Raw genomic sequence first — 25999 nt, 5'->3', positions numbered from 1 at the left:
GCATCTCTTTGTCCTTCTTCCACATTGGCTACATAGTCAACAGTGTTCCTTGATCCTTGTAACAGTATAAGCCTCTTCCCAACAAGACATTAGTGTGTGTGTGTGTTTCTGTTCTATATAAGTCTGAGAATACCATAAGCCCTCTTTAACAAGACTTAGAATACCTTGGAGTTACATAATTTTGCTCTGAAGGATTGTAAACTGTGATGTGTATGAAAGTGCAATACATAAAACACATAACACAATGATTATAACACAATGAAATTAAATATTCTTATCAAGCCATGACAGCAAACTTCTCCTCCAATAACTTGAGATGAATAGATTCAATATTTATTTTAAACATAACATATAATCTTATTATTAAAAAGGTTTTAAACTAGTGGCATCGCAGGAGGAATTTTCAGTCAGGTAGTCTCAATGTAACATTACCAAAACATTACAAAATCAGGAAATAAACAAAGGTCTTGAAAAATAACCCTCCCCAACTTCATAAAATACATACAGACCTTTCACAGCATTAATTGAGACCTATACAGTTTTGCTCTCTCAACAACCTGTTACACAATCAAAACTAAATATTTACTACAGGCAAACCAGCACTCACAAGTCCATAATCCAAACCCTGATTTCAAATAGCTTCACCATGCACACAGTTCACTACTGCATGAGTCTCTCACTGTCTCTCACATATTCAAATTGTTCATATCTCATCTCCTATGAGTGTGTTTTTGTGCTTGTGTTTTGGATTGAATTTAAACAGTAAAATGTAACTACCATCCAGACATGTCAGCATTCCATGACAACGTGACGTATCTGGTTTCAGTGTGGATGGGTAGGTGGGTGGTAGTGGAGGCCCTTGGTTTCTGGAGAAGCTGGAGATATGGTCCTTGGGAAACTCACATGCAGGTGGTCCCCTCTGGGGTACAGCGCAGCTGTTTCTCAATAACACAACGTAAATAGGTGTACCTAGAGAGGAAGAATGAGGGATAGAATGAGGGAGAGAGAAAGGGTGTATCAAGATAGAGCAGTGGTTCCCAAACTGGGGTGCGCGCACCCCTAGTGGTGCGCAGACTGACCACCGGGGGGGTGCGCGAGAGAATGTTTGTAATGGCGGGGGAAAGAAAATTGTCTCAATATTTGTACGTATTTAAGAGGTAAACTTCACATGCCAAAGTTTTATTTCACGTTACAAGCTGTACATTACTCATGATTTAATTTCATTTTACAAGCACGTCTGTGTCACAATAGCCCCGCCCTGTTATTAGGCGCTAAGACGGCTAAGTGATAATTCATTCATTTATTCTTTGCTTACTACGTTCATCAAAATGGACACCTGGTTAAAAACGGGCACTTTGAAGAAATCAAGGGACAGTAGGAGTGAGCCATCTACGTCCTCGGCATCTTCTGTAGAGATGTGCACCGACCACGGCGCTGAATATATGGAGAAACCTGACCAAACAGACTCAGAGGATCATGGACGGGGTGAAGAGGCGGAAACAGAGAAACCTACCAGATGTGCTGAACAGGGAAACCTACCAGATGTGCTGGTCAAGAGAAATAGGCCTACATTCAAGAGTGAAAAAATGTCAAGTAAGAAACGCAAATGAGAAAGGAGCCTGAGCTGGTGCGCGAGGTGGACTCTGCCTCCACGCTTTCCGACATGGAGGCAGAGTCTGGGGACATCGGGGGGGCCCTTCAATCTCTGGGGCTGAGGTTGCCGAGGTGGTTAAAAAGCTCCGCGGTGGCAGGGCCCCTGGGGTGGATGAGGTCCGCCCGGAGTTCCTTAAGGCTCTGGATGTTGTAGGGCTGTCTTGGTTTACACGACTTTGCAACATCGCGTGGACATTGGGGACAGTGCCTCTGGACTGGCAGACCGGGGTAGTTGTTCCCCTCTCTAAAAAGGGGGACCGGAGGGTGTGCTCCAACTTTAGGGGGATCACACTCCTCAGCCTCCCTGGGAAAGTCTATTCAGGGGTCCTGGAGAGGAGGGTCCGTCGGATTGTCGAACCTCGGATTCAGGAGCAGCAATGTGGTTTTCGACCTGGCCGTGGAACTGTGACCAGCTCTACACCCTCAGCAGGGTCCTGGAGGGTGCATGAGAGTTCGCCCAACCAGTCTACACATGTTTTGTGGATTTGGAAAAGGCGTTCGACCGTGTCCCTCGGGGGCTCATGTGGGGGGTGCTCCGGGAGTACGGGGTACCGGATTCCCTGACGGGGCTGTTCGGCCCCTGTACGACCGGTGCCAGAGTTTGGTCCGCATTGCCGGTCGTAAGTTGAACTTGTTCCCAGTGAGGTTTGGACTCCGCCATGGCTGCCCTTTGTCACCGATTCTGTTCATAACTTATATGGACAGAATTTCTAGGCGCAGCCAGGGCGTTGAGGGGGTCCGGTTTGGTGACCTCAGGATCGGGTCGCTGCTTTTTGCAGATGATGTGGTCCTGTTGGCTTCATCGGGCCGTGACCTTCAGCTCTCACTGGAGTGGTTCACAACCGAATGCGAAGCGGCTGGGATGGGAATCAGCACCTCCAAATCTGAGGCCATGGTTATCGACCGGAAAAGGGTGGAGTGCAATCTTTGGGTCGGGGAGGAGATCTTGTCCCAAGCGGAGGAGTTCAAGTATCTCGGGGTCTTGTTCACGACTGAGGGAAGGATGGAGCGCAAGATCGACAGGCGGATCGGTGCGGCGTCTGCAGTGATGCGGGCTCTGCATCGGTCCGTCGTGGTGAAGAAGGAGCTGAGTCGAAAGGCGAAGCTCTCTATTTACCAGTCGATCTACGTTCCTACCCTCACCTATGGTCACGAACGTTCGCGCTTCATCTCTAACTATCTAAGGTAGAGCTAAACTGCTCAAAAGTGATCACAACCACTTGTTACTGTGTGAAGCAATTTGCCTTTATTGTGTGTAGTCAATCTAGTTATCTTCTGTCCCGTCGTTTGAAGCATACATTTTAGCTCCGGCATTCGTCTCCCATTAGTATTGATCTTATTGATCATTTCACTTTATCGGGGCGGCGTGTGTTATCAGCAAACGTTCGCGTGTCCCATTATTAAACTGAGCATATCGATTTTTTATCTATTATTAAACTTAGCATTTTAATTGTTTAACCTTTTAATAGTCCTGTTAAATGTGCCTGAAAACGCCTAAACAACATACCCAAAGTACATTGAAAGCTGTTGTTGAACCATTTGGAGTACATGCATGTAAATGGTGATTTGAAAGGTGACACTGAAGTTATTTCCCCTGTTGTTAGGACCCCTGTAAGTCCTACTGGTGTTGAGTAATAGAAGCTTGAACACAAGGAAACTGAAAGTTTCTATCTCCGACTAGATTTTGTTTTGAAAACGAAGGCCTGAAGAGGCCTAGAGGTGATAGGTATTAGCTCATTTCAGAGCCAGTCAAAGCCAGTTTGAGAAATTCGTTTAGAACGAGTGTGTGTGTGGGGGGGGTGCAGGACGCACAGATCTAGTTGGCTGTAGAGGGGAACATCGATAAGAGAATCGATAAGGAATCGAATCGATAAGCAGGAATTGATAAGATTTTAACGATTCCGGCTCCTTATCAATACGCATCCCTAGTCGTGACCGAAAGAACGAGATCGCGAATACAAGTGGCCGAAATGAGTTCTCCGCAGGGTGTCTCGGCTCTCCCTTAGAGATAGGGTGAGAAATTCGGTCATCCGGGAGGGGCTTAGCGTAGACAGAGTAGAACCGCTGATCCTCCTCGTCGAGAGGAGCCAGTTGTGGTGGCTCAGGCATCTAATCAGGATGCCTCCTGGACGCCTCCCTGGTGAGGTGTTCTGGGCATGTCCCACTGGGAAGAGGCCCCGGGGAAGACCCAGGACACGCTGGAGGGACTATGTCTCTCGGCTGGCCTGGGAACGCCTCAGGGTCCCCCAGGAAGAGCTGGTGGAAGTGGCCAGGGAGAGGGAAGCCTGGGCCTCCCTGCTTAGGTTGCTGCCCCCGCGAACCGACCCCCGGAAAAGCGGTAGATGATGGATGGATGGCTGGCATTTAGCATACGCTCTTATCCAGAGCGACTTACAGTAAGTACAGGGACATTCCCCCAAGGCAAGCAGGGTGAAGTGCCTTGCCCAAGGACATAACGTCAATTTGCACGGCAAGAATCGAACTGGCAACCATCAGATTAATAGCCCGATTCCCTAACCACTCAGCCACCTGACTCCCATCTGATGGGAGACACAGCATACTGTTTAAAAATAAGTCACTGGTGGATTTCTGGGCTTTAGCAAGCACTTAAAGTGTTGATGCCCTTTGCAATCACATACATATGCGAGGCAGGCTTTTCTGCACTGACATTATTGAAAACAAAACATTGACAAAGACTAGATGCTGAGAATGATATGACAGTAAAACTGTCATCCATTACCCTGATTTTGATGATCTGTGTGCAAACATGCAGGCCCATCCATCTCACTAAAAAAGGTAATAGTAATTTTTGTATTTATGGCTGAATTTTTGAATGTTTTCTAATCTACAGTGAATATTTGTATTTAGTTTAACCAGAGTAAGGTGTTGGGGGATGCTTGACAGGTGACAAACACTAAAAAGGGGTGCATGCTACAAAAGGTTTGGGAACCATTGAGATACAGCAACTTGAGCAAGTTGAGAGAATAGTTAATATATCATTCAAGGGTATGAAGATGGATGTTTAATTAATGCATAGATGCAAGTAATATAATATGGAATTGTGAAATTACAGATACAGTATAACATTGCAGATATAAAAATATATATAAATGTGTTTGTAGATGTAGAAATATATATAAATGTTATAGAATATGCTAGTGTACCTTCTTTTGAGCTTCTGCACCTCTCTGTCTTCCTCTTCCTTCAGCTTGGTGATGAAACTCTGCAGTACTGGCATCTCAAACTTGATATACTGCGCCACCTTGTGGTAGGAGAGGAGAATGCCGTCAGCAAACTAACTTTCTATACCTCATTCTCACTAAAACACACATTGATGTTTACCTGAGGGGGGAACCATGGGTTTACACTATTATCCTTAAATTACAGAAAACAGAAGGTTGTGACAGATATGGTGGGGTTACACAGTAGAGAAGGACCCGGTCAGATTGGCTGTTGCAGTGTGTCTTACGTCATAAGTGACCTCCTCTCCTAGGTCCTGCTCCATCAGGAAGATCCTGCAAACCTGCTCACATGGACCCTGCAGTACTCTGACAACCAGGGGGTAGTCACAACGCTGCAGCTTCATTCGCTCTACAACACACAGACAATTTGGTTTAAGACACAAAACTCCTCTCATACCCCTTTTCCACCAGCATGAACCAGGTGCTTGTTCAGAGCTGGTGCTAGTGCCGGTTCGGAGTTGGTTCAAATGGCGAGTACTAGGTTAAACTTCCCTTGACTACGGGGAGAGCTCCACCTATGATCTCTCTCTGCCCTGAGAGTGGTCATGGGCTAGGAGCTGTGAATCTCTTTCTCTGTGACTGTTACTGTCTGACTGTCACTATCTATGTTTACTTTCTTGTGCCCTATAAAAGATAGTCCGCTGGCCTTCAGAGCTGAGAGAGACATGACTCAGACCTAAGCCTGGTGTTGTGTCATTTATTGTCAGAAGTCTGGTTTTCTCTCCCAATCTGCAGATTGATAACAATTATAAAAATCCGGAAACTCAAATGAACTCTGTCACTCCGTTAATGAAGAGACGGACAAAACACTTTCTTACATAGAATCTGCGTATGTATTAAATGTCTGTTTGTATATCTCGAGAACCGTTCATAGAATCAACTTCAAACTTAGCAGGTGTGTCAAGTGAGAAGTTTGGATGAAATGAATGAATTTAGAATCCGAATGAAATTGAAACTTAAATGACATTTCATTACCTCACATTGCCGAAAACTTCGGAATACATTTTCCATTAGGCTCTATCTTGTTCATTCAACCACCTATTTAAGTTTAAACAACCAATTTGTTGCTTAAAAAAATCTTAAAACAACATTCCGTGACACAACAGCAGTAGTATTTTGAAAATTATAACTGGCTACAGTTTTCTCAACTGTAGCATTGGACTTGTTGGTCACGATAACGGTACCTGTCCCCCGCCTCTGATATAAGTGGTTCTAGACCAGAAACAATTTTGGGCTAAGTTGGAACCATTTTCCTGGTTCAGAGCCAGTTGAAACACAAAGAACTGGTTCAAGATTGGGCACTGGCTCTGAACCAGAACTCAAACTGCCTTTCTGGAAAAGGGGTATGAGGGACTGTTTCTGTGCAGATGCACTCTCACATAGTCACCTCCACTGGTGTGTACGAGGTAGAGTGCGAAGTCGTCTGGGCTGTTCTCAATTTTGAACTTGTTGAGGAGAACTCTGAGCACCTGAGGTGTGGTCATACAGCTGTTAATACGGACATTGGTCACTGACCCGTATGCAGGGGTGAAAACTGCAGTCTGAGAAAGAGAAACAAAGGGCAAGAGGTGTAAAAGTGGGGGAGAGAGGGAGAAAAGGAAGAGCGAGAGGAAGAGAAGGATGAGAGGGGAACGAAAAGGAAGAGAGAGGGAGAAATAGAGGGGCAATGAGGTTTATTCAAATACAACCTGGTAGTTGAATTTTACAGTGTGTAAAGCCTGCCTTGTGGTTGTAGAAGTGCCCATTGATGGAAAAGCGGTGTCGTCGTATCCTTCTCTGGTCGCTAGATGACCGTCTCTGGCCTCCCCTCAAAACCCCAGCATCACTCTTTGTCCTCAAAAGCTGAGTGGAGCTCTCGTACTCCTCTGTTCAATCACAACAGAGGGAACAGGAGATCAGAACATGCTCTGAAATGTATTCTAACTTCACATGCTGCAAGAAAGCCAATATGTGTAACACATTAAGGACTAGCCCATCAATATAACCTTACTGATGCTCCATCAATAGAACTGTACTGACTGCTCAAAAAGTATAAGCCTGTACTGACTGCTCCAGCAGTATAACCCTGTACTGACTGTTTAGGCCCCACCTTCCCCCTGGTCCTCCTGCACATTGTTGTCTTCTGGTTGGCTCTCTGGGGCTGTCACCTCCACAGTGGGCAGGGCCTGCTGTGTTCCCTCCACAATGGGTGGAACTTGCTGTGAAGCCTCTGTGTTGCTGAGTATAAAGTGTGTTTTTTTACTTGTTTGGAAACAGTAAAGTCTTCAGGAAAGAAGTGTTATGTGTTACAAAACACAGAAAAACACAGAGAGGCTCAAACACAAACACACAGAGACTTAGGGCCAATCCCAATACTCCCCCTTACCCCTTAGTTTACCCCTAGCCATTGGCCCTCGAAACTGAGGGGTAAGGGCTACATATCCCTAAGAAATGGGATGCCACTTGGTTACGGGTACGTCATCTAGCATGTATCGATATCTCCAAAGAAAGTAGTGTTATGCACTGATATCAAATGAAATTCGCTGCTAATGGAGTTTACTTAAAACCATCACACTCATATTCCATTATGGGTTAGGGCTAAACATCCTCTTCATAGTGGTTTAGGGTTATCCATCTTTATAAAGGGTTTAAAGGAACTCCACTGAACGTCTGATGAATTACTCACAATGGTGTGCATCTGGATAACAACAGAGATGGACGAGCAGACAACACAGTGGCAACAGAGATGGACAAGCAGACTAGACAGAGACAACAGAACAAAAATACCAAACTGAGATAGAGAGGAGAGCACACACCCCAAGGTTATAAATACTGCGAAAGCGAGAAAGAGGGCAAGAAACACATACCCCTGGGTGTCCATGGCACAGCCAGAGTGCCAGGATGTTGAGGAGGGAGGAGGTCTGATTCTCTCGTGGTCATCCTGCATCTGAAGTCTGATTGGTCGACGTAAACCCCAGGCGATATTGAGCAACCCCTCAACAATAAGCTCGTCCTCTTCCTGTTAACAGAGAAGCAAAGATCACACACACAGCTAGGGCTGCAACAAACGTTTATTTTGATAATTGACTATTTGATAAACGATTATTAGAATGATTAATGGACTAATTGTCGAGAGACATCGTTATTCACCATTTAATTAACAAATAACTGACTGACAGACAGATGCATAATTCTGCCCAAAATGTACTTTTGTATGTCATTTGAATGTGGAACAAAATACAGTTGAGTGATAAGACGTTTTATTTTTGGATAAACTATAATTAATTAATTAATAAAGTTATAGCAGGCAATTAAAATAGGTCTTGTGAGATCAAATGACTTGTCGACAACAGAAATATTTGTTGACAAATTTCTTGTTTTCAAAGTTGTTGATAATGTCAAAAAAAGACATTCAGCCCTACACACGGAAATGACCAATACTAGGAGTTAAGTAATTATCACAGCCGACATTCAGCATTTATCTTCAATATATATATACACTGTATTTTCCGGACTATAAGTCACACTTTTTTTCATAGTTTGGCTGGTTCTGCGACTTATAGTCAGGTGAGGTGCGACTTATATAGCAAAATATATATAATTTAAAATGTTTTTAAATGTTAATTCATACTGACTGACATGAACCAACGAGTTCAACAGTGATGTGGAATGAGATCGGGAGCTTGGTGAACTATCTTACCGGTAACTTGCTTGTTGGACTTGCTAGCTTGTTATGTTAATTTAGCCTATTCAGCCTCCCAGGTATGTTCTTTGTGCTATCGTGTAGCTGAATTACTTTTAATGTGTTACGTTAACATACCGGACACCTATTCAGCCTGTTGTTCTGTGTGCTATTGTGTAGTTGAATAACTTGCCTTTACAGATTAAATGTCTGTTCTTGGTCTTGGATTTTATGAAATATATTTCTAAATAAATGCGTCTTATAGTCCAGTGCGACTTATATATATTTACATTTAGTCATTTAGCAGACTCTCTTATCCAGAGCGACTTACAGTAAGTACAGGGACATTCCCCCGAGGCAAGTAGGGTGAAGTGCCTTGCCCAAGGACACAACATCAGTTGGCATGACCGGGAATCGAACTGCCAACCTTCGGATTACTAGTCCGACTCCCTCACCGCTCAGCCACCTGACTCCCTCTCCATATGTTTTTTCCACTTCATGACACATTTTTTGACTGATGCAACTTATACTCTGAAGAAACTTATAGTCCCAAAAATATGGTAGATTTTTTGTTAGCCTTTTTACGGCTTTATTTATTCATAGGACAACAGCTTCAGTGAGCTAGAGAGCTGTGTTTCGAAGGTAACTGCACACACACCGGCAGTGTTGCAGTTGCTGTGTTAGCTGTTGCTTGCAAGCCTGGTCCTAACCAGACCCTCGTACATTTCATTTGTACAGAGGGTCTGGGATCGCTCCATTGACAAGCGTTTACTTACTTGAAGGCGGGTACTCTGTTGAAGTTTAAAACTATTGGATCTGCCCAGAGCCACTCTGATCTTCCATAACCAATCGCTAGGGTTCGCCTTAGCCAACTCCTTCACCACTACTGGAACGGAGCTAGCTGCCGTAGCTGGAAAATCAAACTTTTCCCGAACCCCGTGGGGAGGAGGGCCAAAACATCATGGCCACCAACAAAACTCGGCAAGGATTTTTCTTGCTCCAGCTTTAACTTATGGATATTCGGCAGCGTTGCCACAACCGACCGAATAGCTTCGCTCGCATCTTTCTCCGCTGCCATTACTGAACTACAACTCAAACTAGCGCATGACATCAACGTCATCGTTCTCAGCCACTCCCTCTGTTCGCTGATTGGCCCTACAAATGTTTTTTTTCTGAAAACCGACTAATACACCGAAATCCCAGACCTAGTACAGAAGCTAAATCAAAATTGAGCAGAAGTACGTAGGAGGGCAGAGCCAGGCTAGTTGCTTGCAGCCAGCTTGTGACCATTGCTAACATAGTTTAGAGGAAGTGGGCTACAAATGTAGATTCTTTACTGTTCTTTTCCAAGATAATTTGTTGCCACCATCTTTAAAGGCCTCATATTAACGTATATTACATAGATACACACACAGATACAATACATAGACACAATAGCCTACACACAAACATAGCTACTTATTTACATATATAGCAACTTGTATGACAGGAGATGCATACATTTTCTACAGAAATGTAAACTCAGCGTTTACACAACAGATTTCCATGCTTGTTCAATAAACCATAAACAATTAATGAACATAAACGTGTGTAACGGTCATAAAGAAACGAACAGCTTACAAACAGTAAGCATTTATGTCTGCATGAAAATACATAAAATAACCTAAAATCTGCCATTTATCCAATTACTTTTAAATGTTGTATACATTTTTCTATCATGTCAATTTTCAAATGGCAGCCGCATCAATTCAGCTGGTATCACAAGTTAACATGTGTCAGACACAGGATCGCCCCCTAGCGGTTAGATGACACAACCTTTTGTGGACCTCTTTGGAACAGGGTCCCGAACACCTGTACCAAGTTTGATGTCAATTCAGGAAATATTTCCTGAGATATGATCTCACTTCCTGTTTTGGCGGCTTCATCGCCAACTTTGATCAGCTTTACCGGAAAAACAGTTTTGAAAACTGTGAAATGTGAAAACGTTTCTGAGGCTTGATCTGAAGATAATTGGTGCCAAACCTTTGCTTATTGCAGCGCCACCTAGAGGTGAAATGGCATTACCTATTTTGGACCTCTTTAGAACAGGGTCCGTAGTCCCTATACCAAATTTGGTGTCAATGCAGTAAAGAGGTGCTGAGATATGACCTAGGGGTGGAACGGTACATGTATCCGTACCGAACCGTACGGTTCGGTGCCTGAAATTACACAGAGAATTCACGGTATAAAAATAAATAAAACTTGCGTGCAAATTAATTAATGTAATGCGGAACTACTGTTAGATACTCGTGTTATTTCGGGACATCTAATCTGCAGCTCTGAAGCTCTGATTGGCGCCGCCGTGAGTCAGAGATAGCTAGCTAGCAGCACTAAGGACGAGTATGGCGAGTGGTGGCGACCCACGTGAGATAGAGGACCCGCCGGCCTTTTTAAGATTGCAAGTTTGGAAAAACTTTGGTTTCCCATTCAGTTACAGTAGTACAGGCGAGAGAGGGGTGGATAAGACGAGCACTGTGTGTCGGCGTTGTTCAGCAGTTCTGGGCAGTGACGTGGTCTGGGTGGGCAAGGTATAGGCACTGCCTACCCTGCCAAAATTCAAACGTTATTTTTTCTTATTAAATCATTTTATTTAATAAACTTGTATTTGTATTTTTACTGTTTATTCTTGTGATTTATATATGCAATATGTGTGTTATTGCAATTGTTTAGACGTTACGATGACTAATGTAGCAGTTAAGCATAATCAAATACAAAAGAAATTGAAGAATAAGCAGTGCTTTTACTGTCCGTTCACTGCGGACGACAAGCGAAAAACTCGCGCACTTCGATCCTGTATTCTTCAACATGTAGGCTACAGTACCAGTCAAAAGTTTGGACACATTTTCCCATTTAAGTGCCTAGCCTCTTACTGACATCACTGCACGTCACTGGTTGTGGGGTATGTGACTGGAAATACATCTAACATGCTAACGCATAACGCATGTGGCGTTATATGACTAAAAATATCCAATGCCATCACCCAGGTGTGCCACTGGAACTGGAACGAGACAAAAACAAAAAGTTCAACTTCTCCCTACAGTGCTTAACCAGCCATTAGATACACATACAAATAGGGCCAAATAAATTACTGACGCAATCAGAATTTACATGTCATCTTCAATGCGCCGTATTCACCTGGTTTGAGGAACCTGGTTTGTTTTGCTTTTCCCTCCGTTGTACCGAACTCGTACCGAACCGTGATGTCTGAACCACGGTATGAACCGAACCGTGACTTCAGTGTACCATTCCACCCCTAATATGACCTCACTTCTTTTATGGTGGCTTGGTTGATGACTTTGACTGTTCCAGTCAAAAGGTTTAGAAAATCAAAAAAACGTGATGTCTTTTGTGAGGCTTGGTCTGAAGATGATCTGTGCCAAATTTGGTGAAGATTGGACAACTTTATAGGAGAGGTAGCGAAAAAACGTTATATTCATTCAAAACAGTGGCAATCAATTTGGCTGGTATCACAAGTTAACATGTGTCAGACACAGGATCTACTAAGATATCACGAGACAAAGGAATCACTTAAATAAGACAAACAAATCAACAGTTATTGGTCAAGACACAATCCTGCCTATTGTAGTGCCCCCTAGAAGTCAAATGACACTACCTGTCTCAGACCTCTTAATAAGAGGCTCCTGAGTCCATACACCAAGTTTGGAGTCAACGCATTAAAGATTGGCTAAGATATGACCTCACTTCCCTTTTTGCGGATCAGTTGCTCAATTTGATTCGCTGTAACTAACAAACGGTTGCGTAAAATAAAAACGCCATGTGATGTCTGTTGTGAGGCTTGGTCTGAAGATGATCTGTGCCAAATTTGGTGAATATTGGACAAACTTTATAGGAGAGGTAGCGAAAAAACGTTAGATTCATTCATTAAAAATGGCGGCCACATCAATTCGGTCACATCAATTTGCTTGGCTTTAACTAACAAACGGTTGCGAAAATCAAAACACCATGGGATGATTTTTGTGAGGCTTGGTCTGAAGATCATCTGTGGCAATTTTGAAGAAGATTCTACAAGAATTGTAGTAGCGAAAAAACGCATTTCCTTAACATAAAAAATGGCAGAGAATCTATATAACTGGGTATGATGTCATAGAGTGCGTTGAACTCGTCTTGATCTAGGGAATCCAACGATACCTCATTTTGGAAAATGCGACATATGGTTCAAAAGAAACGTGTGTAAACACACCTTCAACTTTGACCTATTGGTGGCGCTAGATGGTTGGAATGAGAGACATGAAACTTGGTGAAATTGATGAGGGGACTGGTCCCAAAGAATGTGCCAAATTTCACAACTTCTGACCATGTGGTTCTAGGGGCTGCCATAGACTCCCATGGCAGAAGAAGGTATATAATAATAATAAATATAGCTGCAAGCAGCAATGAAGGGGCCAAGCATTCTAGAGCAGGACATGGTCTACATGGCGCTTGTGCAACAAGCAGGTCACAACCAGCTATTGCACTCATGCGACACACCCAGTTCGGTTGAAATATCTGTTTGTGTTCAGAAAAAGCAATCATACATAACAACTAGGGAGGGTACAATTTCTGGGGAAATTGTAGGGTGTGCTTGCTTGCGTCGGTTTCACAGGGGTCCATTTTTGAATGACATTTTTACAACTGATATTTCTGTATATTTTATATAAAAATGCATACTTATTATTTATAAAGATTACATATATTTAAAAGCATCTTTTTTTTACTGCTCATTTACAACTCAAAATACGAGTGAAGTGCAGAATTAAATAGATGTCTTCTCATTTCCCCTGCAAGAGGCAGCCTCATAGCTGAATCAAAATGAATACATTTGGCTGACCGGTGTAAAAATTGACCTAATCTCTATGACGTAAACGTCCTTTAAGTTTTTCCCTTCTCGTGATATTTTCAGGCATTTAGCCTACTCATATTGCATTCATTCATTAATAATGAATGAATGCCAAAGCTCTCTCTTGGAAGTCGCTTTGGATAAAAGCGTCTGCTAAATGAATAAATGTAATAAAGAACCCCCTTTGAAGATTATTCTACGACGTTACCGAAAATATGCCCCCAAAAACGTAAATAAGCTGGACATATATTAAGGGGAAAATCCCTCATTTCATAAAAAGTTCACTGGTAGCGATCATTGTCAGTAACAACGCAAAATGCGATATAGCCCTGTGTGGAGAAGCTGTCCCGGTAAATTGTGCTACTACAGTACAGTACTAGACTACTGCTGTGTTCGTCTTGGGAGCGATTGCGTTGGTTGAATTGGATGTAACGTTCCGTTGTACGGTTTAGGCTGAAATTAATTATTTTCATGAACAGATTGACAAAGTTTAGGCTGTGGCAATGAAGTTCAGGTTAGTAGTCAGATAGTTTCACTTATTGAAAGACTTTTGAGTAAGAGGAGTGCCGAACATGTTCTGTCGCCGTTTGACTTCCTAAACAGCTGTGGAGATGTTAGCTACTCACTAGTATCTCGGGTAGGCTACAGCGTTGCAGTGAGCTACACTGGTTTGAAACCACAGGTAATGATAATTTCACCCACAAATCGTTAACTTGTAATCTAATGTCATAATAAATCCTACAACGAAAATGTATTTGTGAGGAATGTTTATTTTAACGATTTAAAACAGATGCATCATAGAACGCTGCAGTATGTGTTGCACGGGCAACAGAGGCTAATGTCATGATGCTAATGCTTCAGTGAAATAGTAGACTACTGTATCCGAAAGTAAGTACTTCCTTAACCCTTTGAGGAGTATGTTATAAATTTCTCCACTGTCCCCCCGGCGTGAGTTCTTTTTGCGCGTGAGTTTGGATCAATCTCAACGTTCCAGAAATTGATTCAGACATATTAAAATCGAATTGCTATACAATTTCAGCATTTCTTGGTTCGCATTTTCCATTGACCTAGTTTGCACCCCGTATTATTAGTGACAACTAGTCCATTTATTGGTTGTTTTGTTTATCCCGCCTTCTCGTTACGTATTTCTTCCGCTTCAGGGGATTGGCGGAAACCTTCAAAGTAGATATTTTGGCTATGATTCTGGTGACCGAAGTATTTGTACAACTCAAATGATACCACCCATATGTATTTTGCACGATACTGTTATGAAAGCATGAACTATTGTATTTCACGAGGTGATGTTTTTGCCAAACTAGCTAGCTCGTAGTGTAGTAAAGAGTCATTTACTAGGCTGTTACGTTGTGTGGTCGGATTATAACGAATACACAATAATTCAGATACATCCAGTCAGTCTAATTTGATTGCTATGCATCGTTTTGTTTTCTCTACCTGGCATCCGTCTCGTAAACCTACTGAGTTGGCAACACAGCCCGTGTTCACAAAATAAGTAAGGAAAATAAAACGATGCATTACAATCCTATAGCACGTTATCTGTCTGGATGCACCTGCATTATTTTTTTACTCGTTTTAATCTGACCACACAAACAACGTAACATAGCCTAGTAAATTATCAACAATGTCAACCAAGTTGAGCCATAAAGGCGACACTGGAAAATGACTCCCAGACCCGTCGACCAAAGGCGATCAAGTAAGCTCATGCTGCTTGGATACTTCCAAACCTTTTTGGTTGGCTTCTACTTTTCTGGGAAAACCTTTCTGGTGAGTAGATTATTTATACAAATTATACTCATACCTGTGGCATGATATTGAGATGAAAGCATGACCTGTTGTTGATTTCCATGATCTGATGTTTTTGCTAGCTAGCTCGTAACTTGCTATGTTTAGTCGAATTAGAGCAAACACAATAATGCAGACATCCATTCTAAATTGTGTTTTGTGATCTCTTGCTACCATCTACTGCCATTCATTTCCGTGTTGATGGGACATTTATTATTCCTCATTTATTGTCAGGCCACGGTTCAAGTCTTGCAAAAATGAGGCAAGTGTAATTTGTTTGGAAAATCTAGGCTAGAGCTACTTGATGGAAGACATAGAATAAACCAGACTTTATGCTTATTCAAAATAACAACTTATTGAAATGACAAGACAGTAATGTATGACTGTAATGTTTCATAGGGTTATGAACACACCTCGTCATACCACTTGACTGCCTGCTGTTGACAGTTTTCTATATATTGAACATCTCCCTTTCTAATTTTACAGGTGAATGTGAATGTTGGCCCACACAGGCCCCGTTCCAAGAGACAGAAAATGTTGAAAGACGGTTGCACTGCTGTACAAATTGTCCATGTATAGTACTACATTGCCATCTCTCAGATGTGCAGAGCAAGTAAGGTACAAGGTACAAAGCAACCCATCCCTGCTGAACATCAACTAAACCGTTGAGCACCTAATTCCTTGGTGTACCAGCAGTGGCTAAAAGCCCATCTCCCATCCCACATCTTCACCACATTGCATAGAGGGACTATAGAGAGCATCCCGAGGAGCTGCATCACGGCCTGGTTTGGGAACTGCACCGCTTCGAACCGCAACTCTGCAGAGGATAGTCAGGACAGCCAAGAAGATAGTCGGGGTCTCTCTTCCCTCCCTCACAAACATACCTAACGGTGCATCCGCAAAGCCACACGCATTGTGGACAAACCCATGCACCCCACATGCACCTGTACATCATCAATATTTTTGCATATGGATGCTACCTCAATAACTGATGTTCACATATGGTATTAGTATATTATGTTTACATTCACATATTGTATATTATCTGTATATTTAGGAGGTTCCCTATATTTTAGCTTATCATAGATGTAATCTATGTTCTGTGTACTTATATGTTATGCCAGGTTGTCTTGCGTTGTCTTGTCTTCAGTGCCCAATTTCAGTGCCCAGTCTGACCTTGTGGTGTTCTGTGCACCTGACAATAAAACACTTGAACTTGAAGTATCCCATCCTCTTTGTGTCTTGGGGAATTTGTCACAAATTTCATCTTGTCTTGTTGGACCAATTTTATTTACCTAATTCTACTTAGTTGTTGTAGTTGTTTAGGTAATGTCTAGGTCCTGGAAGGATGTTGTTTCGTTTCATTGTGTAATGTAAGTGTATGAATAAATGCCAGTTGACATGTCAAGACAACAGACCCAGATATGCCAAGCTCATCATGATCCTGGATGTCCATTTCCTGTGTAAAGGTCCTAAATATAGCCAGTACATCACACAACTCAAACATGCTGTACATGTTTGAGTTGTGATATGTTTTATGGCTCAATGTTTGTGCTAATGATATTCATTGATATGTAACGTGATTGTACCCTTTCCTGGACATGTACCTGAAACGAATTCAAGGATGCTGTGGTAAAAATTAAGAAACGTGTTTGTGTGGGTTTTTTATAGGTTGTTGCGAATTAGGGGTATAACTTTACTGTCATTACTGTTCCGAATTTGAAATATTCATATAAGTGAATCCACAGTGATCGGATATGGTACAGGATCGTTTGTAGCTGTCGACAAGCTAACTTGGCTATTACCGATAATTTAGGCTGCCATGTTTTTTGTTTTGATCAGTACTCAATGCATTGTGGGTGTCAAAGGGTCAACGAGATAACCTACTCTTCTCACGAGAAAATAATGAGGTGTACGGGGTCAAGTGGTACATCATCAAAGTTCATCTTTGTTGCCGGAACACAAAAAAATCCAAGATGGCCGCAAGTAAATACGAGACGAAAGACAGACGAATGTCGGATGTTTTAGATGCATGCTTGTGAATGTATATCTATTATTTTCGATCTCTGGTTGGTTGTACAATAGTAAAATATGTTGAAAGTGATAGCCAAGTCAAGGAATACGGATAATATTATGGTTTACTAGGTGACGTGAGTAAAGCGTGAGTTATTTTTGGTTAGCTGTTAGCTAACATTAGCTAACTAAATTGTCTGAACGTTTACATATGGATAATAAAGGTATACTTTTGCTAAATATACAGTACATTGAGACTTATGTTTATAATATACATGTAGGCTACTGCTGAAGGCTTTATTGTTATGTAATAAGCCAAACTGGACATTCTAAGGACGCGTTCGAAATCACACCGTACTCCCCAGGGCCCACCCAGAACTGATCACACAGGTGTGATCGTACTCCTCAAAGGGTTAATAATATCATCTTATATTGTACGTTACACATCACAATTGTTTGTCATATCACAAAATAAAATGAGCAAATATTTATCACCCAGGCCTCTTTGCTTGTGGCGTTTCTGCAGCTGCCTTGCAGTAAAGCAGTTAGCCTAGTCATCTCCCAGAAGTTAAAGAGCTGCTAAACTAATGTTCTGCTAGAGATAGTCACACGAGTTTTCGTGACGTTAGTGACGTTAGTAGCGTCAGTGACTGTGGCTAGCAAGTTAGCCACCGTTATCTTCACTTTTCGCCACAAAAACTTAATTTGTACTTAAACCGTGCAACGGAACGTAAATACAAATACAAGCAACTCAATCGCTACCAAGACGAAACTTTTGACACCTAGGTTGTCTATGTAGTCTAAATATTGACTGAGTTTTAGGGGGGCAAAAAGAATAATAACTAGAAACGGCTGTTCCTGCGAAACAGCAGTGAGAATGCTGAAAACCTGAATGGGGATAGCTGACCATGCTAAAAAAGCGGAAAATTGTGAAAGTTGTGGAAAGTTATAAGCTGAAACACCTGAAAGGTATTTTTGAAAGGGGCTGGAGCTGGATGAAGGCAGAAAAGTACAGAAAAGAGAAGAAAAATGCAAAAGTACTGGCAGTTGGAAGGTACTGCTGTGAAAGGTATTTTTGACCTGGAGCAAGATGAAGGCAGAAAACAGAAGAAAAGAGAAGAAAAGAAGAAAAATGCAAAACAATCAGGGCAAAAATTCAGAAAGATGAGCTGCAGGAAAATTTGAAAATTTAGCAGAAAACCAGTTGCTGAAGTCTGGGTTGAACAAATTTGAAGGTAAAAGGACAACACTGGAATGACTTGAACTTGCTGGAAAAACGTAGGAACCGTTGGTCATTGGCAACAGACTGGCATCATTTCTATCTAGGTTTCAGGTTCAAGACGGAGGAGAAACTAATCATGTGTGCCTGCACACCCAGTCCTGTTCAGACACTTACTTTAAGATGACATCAAAATAATAATTCATAGTGCAGGGTTGCCAATGTTGTCATTGTCCCTGGTGAGTTTTTTATACTTAAATAATAAGATCATGCTACATCTAACCAGCGGATCATTTCTTGCAAGTGTGTCAAAGTGGTATTTTTACAGACTGTATTAACACCATAGGCTTGAATAATAACCGCGTGAAGCTAGAGAGAGGATGCAATGGAAAATTTCCTACATAAGCTAGATCTACTGCTTCAAATTGAAAACGGAGACCATCTTTTGATTAAAGACACGTTCCTTAACCTCTGTTGTCAATGTCGCCAATAAAAAGTAAATACTCTTCAGTTACGAAGCATTTGTTTGTAGCTAGGTAATGAATGATAGTTATTAGACCGTATGTGACCTGGTTTCGCCGTTCTATTAGCAGCCATGATGACAGTAGCGTCACTAGAATGTCCATAACTAACAAAAGATCAAATATCGAATCTGTCCGCTGTTCTACATTACCCACATAATTACGTATATTTAATTCCAAGACTCTGCCAAAACCATAGATATCCTTTATGTGTCTGTGCGGTCAGAAATACAACTCCTTTGGCAGTTTCAAAAACGTTCATGGTGCGTGTCTGTTAGTGATGGGAAGTTCGGATCATTATACTGATTCGGTTCTTTGAATCTTGTTCAGTATAATGAACGAATCTTTTTTCGAGTCATTCGTTCATTTCAACGGGGGGGGGGGGGCTATCCGTCCACAGCAAACACGTATCATATTCTCATGTAGGTTAGTGCATGACATGTGCACCAGCAGATACTATTTTAAAAGAGTTACAATATGATACATTAAAATAATGTATCATGACAGTTGTATGATTTGGTCATTTATTATCACACTAGCATTTAATCACGGCAAACAATTACACTGCACTAAACTGTAAATGTAAAGTGAAAATAACAAAACCAGTCAGTATGATGACTGGAGCGAATATCATTCACGTCTTACTAAAACAGAGGCCACGCGAAAGGGAATGAGGAAACTGTTTCCTCTACTAAAAAATACAATGCGGGTCACGTGAAAAAAGGATCCAAAGACTCGTAGAAAGACCCGAGTCGGGAAATTAACGAATCTTTCATTTCCTCTAGCTACCACTACAGAGCCTATGCAGGTCACGTGAAAAATGATCCAAATACTCGTACCCGAAGACCGAGTCGGGAAATGAACTAATCATTTATGTTTACTTGGACGAGCCTATGCAACAGTCCCGATGCGCGGCCACGAGAAAATGAACAAATCACTCTTTGAGAGGACTCGTTACTCCCGAGTCCTTAGTCCTTACAAGGTTCAAAAGTCCTTACGTTAAAAATGAACGAATCGTTCACGAACGACACATCACTAGTGTCTGTTTGGTTGCCACGGTGATGGCGCAGCTATGATAGCTAACTAGCTAGGCAGAGAGAAAAACGAACATTTACCTAGCATCCACACCTCAAACAAGTTGACCTAGATGCAAAACTACACGTCCAATCAATAAAATTGGGATATTTTCCGAGACCCAAGACTCTGCCGAAACCAGACATGTCCTTTATATTTCTGTGCGGTCAAAAATACGACTCTACCGGCAGTTTCAAAATCTTGTTCTTTTTGCTTTCTCTGACGATTTTGTCACCAGATTTGCATTGGTCTCTATGGGGCGAGAGTTGGACTTTGTCTCGCTTTCGTGGGGCTCTGAACAAATGTGTACGTCTGTTGGATTCAACAGACAACCGTCTACGACCAGCACAAAATTAGCTATCTATTGATCCAAAAACGAAGCATGAAGAGCGAAAATTGTGGCAATGCTGGCAAACTAGAAATATTTTTTCAACGACATCCGAAGCTCAGGCCTCCACTCTAAGTCTGCACTCTAGGCTTTCACGTACACACCCATGTAAATCTCAGAAACAAAGTCATGAAACATAATCAGTGATATTGAAAAAAGTTGAATATATATCAAAAAGCTGAATTATTTAAAAATAGTTTAGGGTTTTGTCAACTTTTTAAAGTTTAAATGGTGGCTCTAGCTGAAAGATTGAGGAAGAAGAAGGATTTGGAAGTTTAAAGAAGTTTGAGAGGATTTGAAAGAAAACTCCATTGGAAACCCATGTTAAAAATATTATGAATATTGATTTATATTAATTCAAGCATAAGAGGTACAAAGCTGAAAAGTCATAGCACCCATGGCCTGAAACTGCTGAATTTTTGGATAGCTGAACGGTTTTAATAGCTGAAGATTTGAAGGCGCTGAAAGGTGCCACGGAAGAAATAGAAGAAAAATAATAAGTTGATTAAAGATTCAAAGAACAATACTTGGAATGCTGAAGCAGCATTCCAACAATAATAATAATAATAATAAAAGAGAAACAGGAAAACAATAGTGAGAATGCTTAACAGCATTGTGCTCGCCGAAGGCGTGAGCACACCCAATAAACTACAAATTTGCTAAATTGCAGGTTAGTCTATAACAGGGAACTTAAATGTAGTTGAAAAAAAACTATTTTGCAACATAATCTTGGTTAAAACAACCAGATTTCCAGTTGAATTTCTACCCTGCGCATTCCTCTTTCAATGCACACAGCACATTACTTTTATTTTTTTACTGCAGGGCTATTGAGGCCACATACCCTGCACTGTGCATTCCTCCATCATATGCATAGATAATTTCTAGAAACAAAACATTTGAAGGGTCAGATGTCGGTTAGGGAATCGGGCTATTAATCTGAAGGTTGCCGGTTTGATTCTGGCCGTGTCGATGACGTTGTGTCCTTGGGCAAGGCACTTCACCCTACTGGCCTCGGGGGGAATGTCCCTGTACTAAGACCCTGTCGCTAAGAGTGTCTGCTAAATGACTAAATGTAAATGTAAGCCATACTACTGCATTCAAGCTAAAGGACTACAGCCAGTCCCCCCCCCCCCCCCCCCTTGAATTATCAAGTTCTACTCACAAATAAATCAATATAAAAAATGTATATATAGATTATTATAACATTTATGCTTGTATATGATACAATGTCTATAAATTGGTCAACATTTCTAATTAATTCCCTTTAATTCACGTAAATTCCTGTTAAGATTTCAATTTGGAATATTTCCAGAAAGAGTTTAGCTTCCCATGGAAAGTTTCCGTAAACTCCCTGCACTTTTGAAGATTTTGTTGAAAAGGTATTTTATTTAAACAGATGCTTAAAGACATTTCAACAAAGTTGTGTGTTGGAGTGTGGGTTATTCTCAATGTTCAATCCAAGATGTTTTACTGTAACATATATAGGTTAGAAAAACAGGTATTCAGTCTCCTTGATGAGGTTACTAATAATCTGTCCCTTAAAAAAAAATTGGGGGGGGGGGGGGGGGCAAACCCTAATCCATATTGTCACACTAATTTTGTACAGTAATTATACAGTCTTGTGTCAGAGTGAATCATTCAACAATTCCCAATAGGGGATATTTTGAACTGGATCAGAGAGAACCAATGAGTGGGGGTGAAGTGCAAGGAAAATATAAGGAGAGTGCAATTAAGACAGCACCTCAAACACACACACCTCTCTGTGTCTCAGTTGCAAATTCTGGCCTTCGTAGTAGAGGTTGTAAGTTTTGAGATGGGTGAGAAGAGTTGCCCTGGTGACAAACAAGGGAAAAATGTATATTTATGGATATATCTGGTCTTCCTAAACTTAGCCCTGCTACATCAATGCGTTACAAAGATTAGATCAATGCATGTTTGTTTGTTTTTAACAATGTATTTATTGATTTTAAGTTTGCAAATCACATCCAATTGTACAACAATAGAGCAATACACAGCAAACATTTTCACCCTATTCCCCCCCCCCCCCCCTCCCATAATAATAAAGTAGATCAATGCACAATTACTCATTTAACAGCATAGTGATCCAGGGTTTATCGCAGCACTTTGCTGTTAAGGCGGTCGCCTTAGCAACACACGCCTGCCGCCTTAACTACGTTGTTTCTTTATTTTAGCTTTATTGAAACCCTGTGATCATATAATCTTGGAATTATATATTCTATAATTTTCATGCACACAAATGCAGATAAGAGGGCATTTATATTGTATTCCAGTGTCTGTGTACAGTCCTTACTTGCTGATGAACTTGTTCTCTCCAACCCGAACCCCGTTTTGTGTGTCATCCATCCTTAGTTAGCATGAGTAAAGCTGAAAGAGAAAGACAGAAAGAAAGAGGAGTCATTTGTTTTATTAGAACATAGGGTTCTGTTAAAGTGTCTCGTGTATCCTCATGACCAGCAAGTAGCAGTATGTTGCCTCAAGCATAACTGCAGAAATCAGGAGACTTGAGGAAAATCAGGAGACTTATTTGAGGCAGAGGTCAGGAGTCATTGAAATAGACAGCTCTATCTACAACATATTTTCTCTATAGCACATTACACAACTGTATACATCCTCTTTCATTCTCTCTTACTGGAACATATCCCCAAGCACAAACCAAGTTGTAAGATGTAGCAAGACAGCTGCACACCATACTCTTTCTCTTCCTCTTTCTACTTTTCTCTTCTTCCTCATCATGTCTCTATACATCATACACACAGAATTAGCATAACAGGCATTCTGCCATCTCCTAGGGAGATGTCCTTCCTGAAGTGTGCATGGAGGGGCAACACAGAAGCTTCTGGAACTAGAGTAGAACACGTGAAAGCCATGCTGGATGCACACGGGCCACCACTTGCCCGCTGCAAAAACAAACATGCAACTGTGTTATAAGACTGACAATTGTCTTGATAGTTCTTAACAGCTCAGAATCACAAGTCCATCATGCTCAGCTATATGCACTCTATTAGTACATGAATACAGTACCTTTTGGATATGTGATCGTTCATAGTGGCTGATCAGGCAAATGGGGGGGGGGGTTTGGGGTACAACTTGGCTTTAAGCTTTACCAGCAGCATGTCCAAATACACAGACATAACTATTGTGTGTGGTAGTTTTTGTCTTGTACGTGTGGCAGGAGTTACAGATGAAGGAGAGAGTGGAGAAGTTGAGAGGATAAACTCATTTTCCTGTTTCGGAGGCTGTGTCACACAGGAAACTGACACTACAGTGAACACTTCCTCAATTCCAACGACACAAGATAAAATATTAGAAAGATAAACATAGACATACAATCATTCTGATATCATAGATGTGACCAATCAGTGACATCGACAGAAATGACAGTCATAAACCCCTAACACTCTGAACCATGCAACAGCAGTGTTAAGATTAAACCTAACTATAGTTTTGCCATTTCTATAGCAACTCCAAATCTGAGCTCAGTCATACAGCACGTAGGTTCCTGTGGTGTGGGTGTGTGCTTCCCTTCATCTGTGTATTCACGTGTGGACTTATTTAGCTATTTTTGTGGGGACCATAAGTCCCCTTCAAGAAACAAGCAAAACATTTTAATTTGGGGAGAAAAGAGGGGTAGAATTTTTTCGAATCCATTAATTAATGTTAGAACTGCATTACGGGTTAAGGTTAGGAGTAGTTTTAGGGTTAAGGTTGGGGAAATCAGGATTTGAGTCCCCACAAGATTAGCACTACAAACTTGTGAATGTGTATTCATTTTCAGCTGGTTACGGAATCGTGTCAGTACTCGCTATTTTATTCGGTAACATTACACACCCATCAAAGATAAAATGAAGCCATTTCATTGTAAATCTGGCTATCCAGTTAACCTGCGGCTTGGAAAAAAGGTCTACAGCACAGATGCCAGCCTGGTTGTGTGTCTGTGTTGAGTACCTTCGCTTGTTATGTAACTGAAAAAGAGTAGAATTAACACACGACTGTCTGCTTCTTCACTTCCTGCAACGTGCAATGGATACATCGGGACTATTAAAAAACAGCCTATGCTGCTGTCAAGGTGTTTGAGAAGGTTGATCAAAAGCATGACACCGATCCCTTATCGACAACCTACATTGCTTTTATCTAACATCTAGTTTTGACGACTTTACCTATTCCTGTTTATCATATCCCGGATGCTGTAAACAAATGTCGTTGTTGACATATGGCTAACGTGTAAATCTCTACAAGCTTTCCTTCCGGCAAAACATTAAATACTGGCAAAAGGAAATGTAAAAGTGCTACCCTGATAAGCATCTGTAGGAATCCCCGAGTTTGGCCTACATAGACTACTTACAATGCAGTGCTGGCCTACTGGTTCCTGATCGCAGAGCGACTTTGTATAATATTTGTAAAGTAAGCTTCTTTTTGCACGGTCTCCAACTACGTCCAAGGATCCGTTAACCTCACTCCAGCTGCTCGTTCCCTTTTCTCGCGTCGAAACTATCGGTAAATGGTGTGAGTACTGTGGCTTGCGAGCATGCCGTGCGCTCGAGGAGAACACCATCTGTTGTAGCGATCTCTTGGAACTGTCCCGATAACCAATCAGCACTCGAATTGACGCCCCTTTGTTCGTGCTAGATGAATGGGTGGCTAGGACTGGAATCCTGAGAGCCCTTATACGTGGGTCAATGAGTATAAGGATTTTCAACAGGCTAATTTAAAAATACAATAAATATGATTTTTTATTGCATTTGTTCAAACATTAACAATGTTGTGTATATATGGATTTATATAAAACAATTATTTAAACTAATTTTAGTGTTTTTTCATGTTCATGAATTGGCCATGACCTTTAAAGATTAATTTAATTTAAAACGAGTTTCAAGTTCACCACACCATAGAATAATGTGTTATTAACTACCCATCCAAATCCGAATGAAAAAAAAAAACGACAAGTATGTTCAATTAGGCTTTGAAATCGTAAGAAAATCAGCAGTCTTCTCTGTTCGAGACTGTCGCCTGAGACATGTCGCCTGAAGGAGCTGAAGCTCTGCCCCCTCGCTGGAAGGCGCTGCCTCTCTCAAGTAAGCTACCTACGACCCAGATAATGGACGCTACGTCAAGCCGAATAAAACAGTATAGAATTGGAATGTATTTGTTCAATGAGTGAAACATACAGATGCATATATTGAATGAAATGAAATATTCCCCTGAGCTGTAACACAGGAGTAAACATTTACAGCAGACAGCAAACAGTGAGCTCTCCAACTACTTCTAGCACATTACCATTTCACCAAAATACCATCATTCTACACCGAGAAGCCTAATATCAAGTTAGCGGTTTGCACTAATTATAGCAGAAATACCTCTGGAAAAGTTATCTAGTATAATTATAACAAGCACACAGAACTGAGTGATGAACTGCTGGCGGCGGTGGATGGTCCAGGTGCGACCGGAGGATGAACGGCCGGGGGGGCGATGCTCGGTACGGCTTCGCGCTGCAAGAGAAGCCGTGTATTGGTGAACCCCGTCTGTCTCTGGTC

At 41.5% G+C, this 25999-nt stretch overlaps 1 protein-coding gene across 1 annotated transcript; it reads right to left on the bottom strand.

Annotated features, from left to right (window-relative positions):
* Positions 1-317: 317 nt before the first annotated feature.
* Positions 318-25024, bottom strand: rassf2a (Ras association domain family member 2a). The gene is made up of 10 exons (XM_067227826.1): positions 24811-25024; positions 22759-22832; positions 22204-22279; positions 7742-7893; positions 6985-7112; positions 6618-6760; positions 6283-6436; positions 5123-5244; positions 4818-4915; positions 318-969 (listed from the first exon to the last, which is right to left on the bottom strand). Exons 2-10 carry the CDS (start codon positions 22809-22811, stop codon positions 900-902), a joined length of 996 nt encoding a protein of 331 aa, XP_067083927.1. The 5' UTR covers positions 22812-22832; positions 24811-25024; the 3' UTR covers positions 318-899.
* Between the last annotated feature and the right edge of the window lie 975 nt (positions 25025-25999).

The sequence above is a fragment of the Osmerus mordax genome, chromosome 24 (assembly GCF_038355195.1).
Source record: "Osmerus mordax isolate fOsmMor3 chromosome 24, fOsmMor3.pri, whole genome shotgun sequence".
In the NCBI taxonomy this organism is placed as follows: Eukaryota; Metazoa; Chordata; class Actinopteri; order Osmeriformes; family Osmeridae; genus Osmerus; species Osmerus mordax.
The sequence above is the reverse complement of the archived record's forward strand: the minus strand, read 5'-3'. Positions and strand labels throughout refer to the sequence as shown.